This window comes from Aphidius gifuensis, linkage group LG1 (assembly GCF_014905175.1).
Source record: "Aphidius gifuensis isolate YNYX2018 linkage group LG1, ASM1490517v1, whole genome shotgun sequence".
NCBI classification, from domain to species: domain Eukaryota; kingdom Metazoa; phylum Arthropoda; class Insecta; order Hymenoptera; family Braconidae; genus Aphidius; species Aphidius gifuensis.
This window is the reverse complement of record NC_057788.1, coordinates 8,873,583-8,885,923: the sequence shown is the minus strand read 5'-3', so window position 1 is coordinate 8,885,923 and position 12,341 is coordinate 8,873,583. Positions and strand designations below refer to the sequence as shown.

The 12,341-nt window shown below is 27.3% G+C and overlaps 1 protein-coding gene across 1 annotated transcript; it reads right to left on the bottom strand.

Moving 5' to 3' along the window:
• Positions 1 to 9,780: 9,780 nt before the first annotated feature.
• On the bottom strand, positions 9,781 to 10,851 carry LOC122847646. Its single transcript, XM_044145452.1, has 4 exons — positions 10,745 to 10,851; positions 10,445 to 10,601; positions 10,219 to 10,314; positions 9,781 to 10,126 (listed from the first exon to the last, which is right to left on the bottom strand). Exons 1-4 carry the CDS (start codon positions 10,799 to 10,801, stop codon positions 9,894 to 9,896), a joined length of 543 nt encoding a protein of 180 aa, XP_044001387.1. The 5' UTR covers positions 10,802 to 10,851; the 3' UTR covers positions 9,781 to 9,893.
• Positions 10,852 to 12,341: the final 1,490 nt, after the last annotated feature.

Here is a 12,341-nt window from a genome sequence, read left to right as displayed (position 1 = left end):
TGCCGATTCACTTATTCTTATGTGTAAGATAATACCATTTGTACGATTTTTAGTTGCCTGATCGGCACCAATAACCAAGTCAATTTTAATATTAATTATAGAGCGGACATCAAGACGTTCAAGATCTGGATTATTTTTAATAAATTGAATAATACCAGCATTAGTGAGTTTCTGGCAAAAAGAACAATTCAATTCTTTTAAGCCTTTTAATTTGATTATAAAGTCGTCTGTAATATTAAGAGAAAGTATCTTAAGTTTTTGTAAATTTTCCAAGTTTGTTAAAGAAACAAGAGCTGTTTCAGTAACATCTGTGCGATCTCGAATTTGTAAAATTCTCAGGTTTTTACAATTATTAGCAATCGCAATAATTGTACTATCTTTAAGATGTAATGTCTCACGCAAATATAGATGTTCAAGATGTTGCAATTTTGATAACTCATCAAGAACAGATGGAGAAGAAAGTGGCTCAACATCAAAAGATGATACTATACAAGGAATTTCTAAACGTTTAAGTTTTTTACAATTGTTTGAAATTGCAATTATCGAGTTCTCACTGAGTCTCATGCAAGAAAGAAATAGTAAACTTTCAAGATTTTCCAGCTCTGTTAGCTTCTTCAAAGCAGTTTCATTCATTAGGTGATTAGAATTATGTATCTTCAAATGTATTAAATTCTTGCAATATTCAACAATTGTATTTGCTACGTCCGGCATTATATTACAAGAAATACCAAGATATTCCAAGTTTTGAAAGTTTATCCATTTTTTGCGAGGAATTTCAGCTACATCATAAGGACCAGGTGGAATATCAAGATGTTTTAGATTTTTGCATCTACAAAAAAGAGTATTGAATACTTTTGTAGAGAAGTTATCCCGCTGTTCAAATGAAATATCATAGTACATGGCTGGCCTTAGGTTAATATATTCCAAATTAACAAGTTCATCAAACAGACAAAACCTTTCGGGTATGACATGGAGTGGAACGTCAAGATAAACAAGTGTTGTTTTTTCTGCTATTTCTTGAACAATTATGTCGTCTAAAAAATAGCAGCCATGTAATGACAACTTTTGAAGATTTTTAAATTTTTTAAAACTCTGAAAATAACAGAAATTTATTTAAATTATTATTGTATTTATTCGGTTGATATAGTATCGTTGTATCGTTTGTCACTGCGGTGATAAACGCGACTAGTTGGTATTCAATAACAACTTACTAAAAAAACTTTTTTTTTTAGGTGTATATAATCAGAAGTTCCAGAAAATAAATGAATTTCATTAATTTCTTTTGGAAGACTATTAATTATTGCGGATAGATCAATTGTCCTAATATACCACTTATGATTTACTGAAAATTTAATGCATTTTAATTTATCTAACTGTGTTAACCCTCGAACAATGTCATCAGCCGAAAAATGTAGTAAATCGTCGTCAAATTCACATTCAAGACTTGTTAAATTTTTACAGTAATCACTAATAAATGGCATGATACTTGAATCACAAATATTTGTGAGAGACAATTCTTTTAGATATTTACCGCATCTTAATAATATTTCCTTGAGGTATGATTGTGTCAACAAACAGTTATCATAACAACGTCCAATTGATGATTCACATTTGTATTTTTTAATGTCATACCAGGCCAGTTGACATGCCTCTTTCCATTTGGTACAAACTAGAATAAATAACGTATCAAAATTGAAGATTAATAATACAAACATTGATATTTTATTAACAAAAAAAAACCTTTATTTTGATGATAGAATATACCTTTTTCCATGTCTATTCTTTCTGGTATGGGCAGCAGCATAAAGATTATTGCTAACGAGTCATAATCCAATAAATCGATGACAACTTTTTTTTTATCATTGTCACCATCATCAAAGGTTTGTTGGTCTTTTTCAACAAATATTTTCATTGCACTCATCATGAGTGTATTCTCAAAATACTGTCGTTAACGTCTTCGAGAAACTGAGGTCCTTTGAATACAGAAAAATATGTTGTTGATTTCTGCTCATTTTTTTTATTAACAAAAAATTCCAATAATTACTTGAAAATAATTTAAAGGTTAAAAACACGTGGGTCACAGTATTTTTTTTTTTTTTTTATATGTAAACGCTTTCTTTCAACCACATTCAACATAATCTTTACCTGGAACTCCATGTGAACTTCGGGTGATCGACTCCCTGCAGAATTCATAATTTTCAATATAATTTTTTAAAAATTGATAATTTTCGTCTAGTAAAACTCTACTTATCGACAAAAAAACAGTCCGTAATTTTTCAGCTAGGTAGCGCGATGAAATTTTCCAAGATGCCGCGCCTTTTTGTGTCGTGATTTTAGTTCAAATCTAATTAGCCTAATTACTTTGAAGGAATTAGAATAAAGAATATGGATTCTTTTGGGGTTTTGGAGTGAAGTTATATTTCTTTGGGAGTTGATAGTTCAATTAATATCAACTAATTAGTGCAGGCAGCCTAAACGTTTTTTTTTTTTTAACTTATTTAGGTTTTTTTTTTTCAATCGATATAGATAATTCTTTGGAGAATTATAATATGCAAAAAAATTTCATTGGGCGAGTTCTTTAATTTATTATTAAAAAATATTATAACTTTCCAATTGTTGTTATATGCGCTGAATCATCATTTTGGTCCATTGCACATTCCTACTCCAAATTGTTCGCCCGCATGCACTTTATCATATTTCTGGCTTTCGAAGATTAAATTATAAAACAATGAATTTATGTTCAAAGACTTTTTTCATCATCATTGGAGTAATTATAAAAATAATGCTGTCACTTTGCACATGCACACTACATCACACATTTCTATTGGGATTTGAGAGTAAGGATGCGCAATGGATCAAAATCTTAAGAACAACTTTTGGCTTTATGAATATTTGTTTAGGTGAATATAATTAATCAATTTAATTTTGTCAATGATTATTTATTAATAAAAAATATATTGTCAATATGATGCGATTGCCATGTTCAAGAATTTACCTTACTTACAAATTTGTAGGTACACGGAAAAAAATTTATAGTCTTTAATACTATGTTTTATGATTAAATTTACTATACTTATAGTAAAGTTGGACAGCGGCAAAAGTATAATTAGATTTACTAGAAAGTACAGTTAAGGTTACTATACTGGTATGGTAATTATAACTATACTGGTATAGTAAAACAAAAGAAAAATTTTATACAGATTTACTATACTGGTATAGTAAATTTAACTGTACTTATAGTATCTTTTACCATACAGTATAGTAAATTTATGCTTTTTTTAAAAAAAAATTAATTAAAAAATAAAAAAATATTTTAACAAAGTAAAACATTATAGTTTATTGAAAAAAAAAAATTTATATTCAATATTTGAAATGTTTTCTATTAGTTAAATAATAATGAAGATAAAATTCAATAAATATTAATATTCAGAAAAAACAATGTTAATAGTATATGGGATTCGATAAATTTTTAAATCAAATATAAAAAATATATATTTTTTATTTACTTTTTAAAATAAAAAATATTCATTAAAAAACTATACATTTTATACATGTATAACTACAGCTTAGGTATAAAATTTTTCTGATTGTTTAAAGTTATTACGTACGTAATAACTGCATTACCTGACAAAATCTCATTTAATTTCATCTCATTCAATATCAATTGATTTTTTTTACTACAATACAAATTTTATTTTCAATTTTTAATATGATATACAATGTATACCAAATAAAAACATGGTCCTTTTTCTGATGGAATAATTTAAACGGAATCATTACGAGGAAAATATATATTACGAAATTCAAAAGCACGTTGTTTAGTTTCAAATTTTTCCAGTGGTGAATAAACCAATTGTCATGAATATTGTTAATAAATTAAGAAGTTATTGCCCCCAGCACGGAAATGATTTATTTTATTTTTTGTAATTGAGTAATTCAGATATACGTCAAAAAATATATTTTAAATTTTTTTTTCCATAGAGAATTAGTTTTTGATATTTCATTAGTTAACTGATTCCAAATATTAGTAGCTTCCAGTTTTAATAATTTTTTCACTTCAATAATAATGTCAGTAATTTTGACTCGTGGTAATTCATAAAGATTATATAATTTAGAAACGAATAAGGTTGCTTGTTTATCTAAATCTAAATAGAAAATTTTTTAATGATTCAGCACATCTTTCATCAGAGCTATCCTCTTCTAATTTATCAGTATCTATATTGATGAATTTTTTATTGAAACAGATTTTACATATGGCTATTTGTATTTTCAATATGTTGATCAGTGTCATGATCACTCAGTCGATGTCTTTCAAAACTACGATGTGACCAATATATTTTATTGCAATTTAATTCAGCCCACTTGAACAATTTCTCCTATTTACAAAGTGTTTTTATATGAAATAATATTGTTGAATTTTTGAGACACGGAATTCTAAATTCACTTGTAATTTTTTACGTAATCAAATAATAAATTGAGATAAATTATAAATAAAACTAAGAAAATTGAAGAAAAAAAAAAAAAACTACAAATTCGAGTAATTATCCGTTATAGTTTTTTTTTATTTTTTATTATAAATAAATTTAAATTTTATTAAATATTTTTGAATGTCTTGCCTTAAATTTATTTTTTTTCTTTAAGCACCTTATTCAAATAATTTATTTGGTAAAGTTTTTATTAAATAAATTTATTCATATAAATAAAGAACTGTACCAGTATAATAATGATTACAATACAGTATAATAATATTTACCATACAGTATGGTAATATTTACGATACAGTATAGTAATAGTAACTGTACTTTTTAACGTTTTTCATGTATATACTATACCAGTATAGTAATACTTACTATACTGGTATAGTAACCAAAATTGTATTTATAGTTTTTATTACTATACGGTATAGTAAATTCAACCATACTTTTGTCGCTGTCCGAATTTACTATAAGTATAGTAATAAAAACTATAAATTTTTTTCCGTGTATCAACAATAACTGGTACATTTATTAAAAAAATATAAAACAATTTTTTTAACCACTTGAATATCATCAAAGTTGTCATATGACATATATATCCAGTTAAACTTAAAAATAATTGTTTAATACGCGATAAAATTATTTAAGAAAGTATAATTATATTTTTTAATTTTGTTTTACAAAATTATTAATATTCCAAGTGATATAAAAACAAGTAATAAATGTTTTTAAGAACAAATTAGATAAAGGTATACTAATATATGATTATAAATATTTAACAACCAACCATTGAGATTCAACTGTTGGCCTAGTAAAAGATGGTCTCATTTCCGATTGACTTATTATTATGTGTAAAATAATACCATTTGTACGATTTTTAGTTGCCTGATCTGCGGCAACAATAACCAAGTCACTTGTTATATGTATAAGTTTAATTTTTTTTTGCGTTGAGTGGCTCTTTTAAAAAATCCTCACAGCTTTTTGGATTTGCCGTAAGCTTGGCATCATTGATTTGATGGTATATTCTAAAGCAACCTGAGCACTGACGGCTACCTACTTCCGTTCCATTTTCCGGAAAATCCATGACTATTATAGTCGCATCAGGATATGGTTGTTTCTTGCATCGAAGTAAGCCTTGTATTCCTCCACTAGCTGAAAAGAAAAAATTAATAAAAATTAAAAAAAACATTTAAATGAAGATCTATGACTTTGTAATGTTAATAAATATAAATACAGTCTAGACGCATGCGACCACAATTGAAGCGATATTTTTTTTCAAACACTCTCATCCAATTCCAATTAATGATACCAGTAGACCGCAACATAGGCAAGACGCAAGTATTATAACTCAATTCTTTCACATTCAAACAAGCCACTTCACAATGTACCACTGTATATGGATCGGCGGGCCTACCGGGATACAATAGATCTTCATAATCATCTGCTGAAATTTCTTCTTCCGGTGACTCTTCACTTGAACTCACCTTAAAAATTAATTTTACTAAATCATAAATATAGTTATTGAATAAAATACATGAAACACCATGTTTTTCATTGAATATCATTGACAAAATAATTACATGTTAAAGAATAATAATTTAAAAGTAACTCACAAATATTAAATTAAATTGCACAAGTGTCGAAAGTGCAATAAAAAATATAAAACAATTTCTAAACATTTTTCTGTATTTTTTCTTTGTCGTGGTGAAATTAAATTTTTAACTCCTTTCGAAAATATGTCTGTACCCTACAACTCGTCAAGTGACTCTGGTCAATTTTTCTTATATACCTGTGAATGGATGTAGCCCATAATAATAATAATAATAATACCATACAATATATATCAACCTTCATATATGTAAAATTAGAAACTTGTATTCCTTGTTGGTTTGAGTTGAAAAATATAATTCTCTTTGTTATCTTTTTAATTGTTGAAATAATTATTTTTGCGTTTAGATGCTGAACAGAAATAACATTAAGTAAAATTGAGAAAATTGTTAACTTAAGTTTAATTTATAACTTCGAAAACAATTGGTTCTTCCGGAATTCTTTAAACAATTGTGCCTTTAATATTGAGAAAACATTATACTTTAATTTTAGTCTTTTTAATTTTTCAATAAACTGTCGTCTGACTTAAAAAGTGCTGTTCTACTTGCCGACAAAAGTGTGGTTTAAATATAATTTCAATTAATCATCAGGTATTTTTAATGGACATTTTCGTTTATACAGCTGGAATTCGTCTTTCTCAAATTTTTTAAATATCTTTATTATTTATTTTATTATAGTTTATAAATTTATTATTATAATATTATAAATTATAAAGGTATGTAGATTATTCATCGGTGTGTACATTTCTTTTATCGTACATCTTAAATGGAGCAAATAAAAAACCGTTACAACTTGTTCTGATGACAACTCGTTTATCTTTGTTCATTGGATGATATATTTTCAAGCATCCCAAGTCATTGTGTTCTTTTTCCCAAGCTGGATCGAAGCTTATTACTGATGAAGCCCAATCAAAAGATGGATGTCTCTCAATTTTCAACATAAGCCTTGCTTCAAGTATACCTTCAGTTTTCACTATTGAAAAATAAAAAAAAAAATTAATTGGTATACTCAAAACAGACTACAATGTACAATGATGTGAGACGATTGTAAAATTTTAAAAAATACCTGGAATTTTGTCAGCTGCGTAGACTAATAACCAGTTCCAATCTTTGGCCTGAACGTCGGTTCCATTGAATAGAAACTGTCCGGCCACATAAGCATCTTTAATTTTTAGTAAATTTTTAATGTGAATTTAAAATATATTTCAATTGTATTATATTGAATGTATTGTATTTGAATTTGTTTCTTACCTGTTCCCTTAAAACTTTCAAATTTTTGTACAATAATACAGCTATTTTCCAAGTCTAGTGAATTTGCACAAAACACTTGTAAGTAGTTTTCACTCAACTCGTCATACATTGCTAAATTTTGTATTTCACTTGGTGGACCTTCTACAATTGAAATTGCCTTAAAATTCAATGGAAAGATGATGAAAATTTATTAATATTTAAAATTTTTATTTCAACCACTATTATTATTATTTCAATAATACAAAAACAAATTGTTGCATATTTTTATGAGTAGTCACGTTATATAAGATAATTGAATACGAGCTTTTTGTATACATTATATACTGTTAAATTAGTCAAATGATATTAGTTTGACTTTTGGGTAAAAATAATTTTAAAAACTCACACAAACCACATTGAAATTCAAGATTCCAATCAAAAGAAATAAATACTGTATTAACATATTGTATTTTTTTAGTCCTTGCTTCTCATCAGTTAAATGAGTTATATACTGAGGAACTTTTTCTCGTTCATGTATGTACTAACTTCTTGTATAAGTTATATATGCTGGGAAAGGTAAAGAAATATTATTACAACTCCCTCTTGCATCTCTATGCCATGTTATTAGATATTATTATTATTACTCAGAAAAAAGATTGGAACTGGTTATTGGTCTATGGAGCTGATAAAATTTCTGGTATTTTTTGAATATTTTCATCATCTCATAGATAATTCGACACTGGATATTCTATTCTATTAATATTCTTTTTTATTTTCCAACAGTGGAAACAGAAGATATACTTAAAAAAATTTTTATCATAATTCAATTTTTTTTTTGCATTTATTTATTTTATTTGAAAAAACTATGAGATCAATTGTTTTTTTTCTAGATGTACAATACTTATTATTAAATATTTTGACTCACTTTACTTGACTCTACATAGAATACAAGTTTCTGATTTTACATTTACATGTATAATGGTTAAAAAATATTGTATGTTATTATTATTATGGCCCACATCCATTCACAGGTATATAAGAAAAATTGATCAGAGTTACTTGACGAGTTGTAAGGTACAGACATATTTTCCAAAAGAGTTAAAAATTTAATCTCACCACGACAAAGAAAAGATACAAAAAAAATGTTTAGAAATTGTTTTATATTTTTTATTGCACTTTCGACACTTGTGCAATTTAATTTAATATTTGTGAGTTACTTTTAAATTATTATTCTTTAACATGTAATTATTTTGTCAATGATATTCAATGAAAAACATGGTGTTTCATGTATTTTATTCAATAACTATATTTATGATTTAGTAAAATTAATTTTTAAGGTGAGTTCAAGTGAAGAGTCACCGGAAGAAGAAATTTCAGCAGATGATTATGAAGATCTATTGTTTCCCGGTAGGCCCGCCGATCCATATACAGTGGTACATTGTGAAGTGGCTTGTTTGAATGTGCAAGAATTGAGTTATAATACTTGCGTCTTGCCTACGCTCCAGTTTGCCAATATCATTAAATGGAATTGGATGAGGGTGTTTGATAAAAAATATCGTACAGAATGTGGTAGCAGAGATCTGGACTGTATCTATATTTATATACATTACAAAGTCATATATCTTGATTTTAATTTTTTTATTAATTATATTTTCCTTTTCAGCTAATGCAGAAATACAAGGTTTACTTCGATGCCAGAAACAACCATATCCTGATGCGACTATAATAGTCATGGATTTTCCGGAAAATGGAACGGAAGTAGGTGGCCGTCAGTGCTCAGGTTGCCTTAAAATATACCATCAAATCAATGATGCCAAGCTCACGGCAAATCCAAAAAGCTGTGAGGATTTTTTAAAAGAGCCACTCAACGCAAAAAAAAATTAAACTTATATACGATATTAACTTATATTATTTCACAATAAATTGTATACAAAAAAAATATAAATACTAAATTTAAATAATAATATATTTTTATTAATTATATAAGAGCTCTTTGGGGCTCTAAAAATTATACAGATTTTTATAATAAATTCGTAAACATGTTTTTCATTTAGTTGATCCTTCTGCCATATCGTGCTAGTAGATTTTATTATTGTTATGTCTGACTTAAAAAGTGCTGTTCTACTTGCCAACCGGCGAGTGCATTAAGTATAATTCCAATCATGTCTGATAATCATCAAGCGACTAATAGACATTTTCGTTTATACAGTAATACAATGATTTCTTAATATCTACATTGTTTAATTTGTTACGGATGTTTAACACCAAAATTTCCTATAGAATGAAAAATTTAAAAATGATCAAATTTAATAAATAAAAAGTAGAAGAAAAACAAAAGACCAAGCCTCGTCAATCGAATAATTATCAAATAATCTCAATAATAAAATACTCATGTTTATTTTAAAACTTGAATTAATAATTAAAAATATATAAATGTTCATAGATATTTACTCTGATGTACAAAAAAAAAAACTATAAACTATATACCATTCTAGTACCCCTTGCTTTGTTTCCAAATTAACTTAGTGTGTACTAAACAAAAAAATCTTATGTTCATAGTGATAGAGACTATTCATTGTCGTTACGCGTATCCTCCATAACGGAAGATCTCAAATGACTCATAAAAAAAATCGTTACAACTTGTTCTGATGACAACTCGTTTATCTCTGTTCATTGGATTGTATATTTTCAAGCAACCCATGTCATTGTGTTCTTTTTCCCAAGTCAAATTGAAGCTTATCGATGATGGATAATCATACCAGCTGTTTCTAATTTTCAGCATAAGCCTTGATTCAAGTAAACCTAATGCTTTCACTGTTGGCAAATAAAAAAAAATATTAATAGGTATACTCAAAATGGACCACAATGTACAGTTATGTGAGATGATTGAAGAATTTAAAAAATACCTGGAATTTTGTCAGCTGCATAGATCTTCAACCAGTTCCAATCTTTGTCCTGAGTGTAAGTTCCATTGAATAGAAACTCTCCGGCCACGTAAGCATCTTCGAAACACAAAAAATAAAAATTAATCGTGCACATAACCTTGTACCAAAGTGAATTTTTAACGTGAATTTAAATTATATTTCAATGGTATTATATGTATTGAATGTATCGTATTTGAATGGTCCTTACCCGTTGCCTCCAATTTTTCACATTTTTGTGCAATAATACAGCTGTTTTCTAAATCTTGTGGATTTGCACAAAATACTGGGTAGTATTTTTTGCTCAATTTATCGTACATTGGTAAATTTTGTATTTCACTTGGTGGACCCTCTACGATTGAAGTTGCCTTAAAATTCAATGAAGAAATTAATAAGGATTTATTGAGTGAACTAAATTAATATTTAAAATTAATATAGGTTGTTTTTAATATTTTATTGTTAATTTGCTGTTAATTTGATTTTCAGGTAAAAATAATTTAAATTCACTTACAAAAATGCCATTGAAATGCAAGATTCCAGTTAAAATAAACAAATACTGTATGAACATTTTATATTTTTTTTTTTAGTTCTGGCTGTTGTGGTATGTTGTCACCTTTCACCAATTTTAGACTGAACGTCTTTTTTTCTCGAATGGTCTTCTCAGTAACAATCATAAAATATATAAAAGTATCAGATGGCCACTCCTCACAGCTCCTGCATAATTAATTTTAAACCCAAAAAAAACTCTGAAAATTTTAATCATGTCACCCGAAAATTGTAATTTTTTAAACCTGTTTCTTTTCTGTTACTCCCCCCCCCCCACACACACACACACATACACCACCCGAACAAATCTACATTGTGTTTTCACGGGATTTTATTATTGTTACTGGGGAAATCATTCTAGAAAAAAAACACGTTAAGTCTAAAATTGGTGAAAGGTGACACAACATACCACAACGGCCAGAACTAAAAAAAAAATATAATATGTTCATAAGGTATTTATTTATTTTGACTGGAATCTTGCATTTCGATGGCATTTTTGTAAGTGATATTAAATTTTTTTTACCTAAAAATCACATTAACATTATTTGGCTATTTAAAATTAACTTGCTAATATTAAAAATATGCAACAATAAAATATTAAAAACAATCTATATATTAATTTTAACTATTAATTCAATTTACTCAATAAATTTTTATTAATTTTTTTATTGAATTTTGAGGCAACTTCAATTGTAGAGGGTCCACCCAGTGAAATACAAAATTCACCAATGTACGATAAATTGAGCAGAAAATACTATCCAGTATTCTGGGCAAATTCACAAGATCTAAAAAACAGCTGTATTATTGCACAAAGATGTGAAAAATTAGAGGCACTGAATATCCATGTATATAATGCAATAGAAATATTTTATCAATAACTTTATTTGGTAATTTCGAAAGTACTTCAAGTTCAAGTGCTGAACAACCAGCTTTGAAAAGTACGTGTGCGAGTGTAAGATCTTCAAGTACTGACCGTTTATCTAGTTGTCTTTTCTTTCAGTACCGTAACTAAAACCATTTCTTATTTCTATTTACTGTTTCTTCCCTTAAACATCAGACAGATATACAGGTAAGCAATACTTCTCTTTCAAAGTAAATTATTTCAATCAGAACATTATAGATTCAGTTGAAAATAATTATTCATCACAATTAATAAAAGGTAAACTGAAACCATCAGAAAGCATTGATCAATAAGTTAGATATGATGGAAAAAAAAATGTACAATAGCACAAGAATATACTGGACAATTTCCATCATCAATACCAGAAAAACTGAATGCTTTGCATCAAAAATATCGTGCAGCATTAGAAAAGTACATTAGCTGGTTATTTTCTATAGATTGGTATACCAGATCCATATCATTTGCCAAGATTACGTGAATTGATTGAAAAATTTATGGGTTTATTACGTGATTTAAGTTTACCTCTTTTTGAGCTACAATAAGTTATATCAACAATATCTGGTAGTATACCAATATCAGTTGAAAAAGAATACGTAAATTAATGACACTTCATGAAAGAAAGTGTTTACAAAATAAAGATGAGCTAATATCACGTAGTATT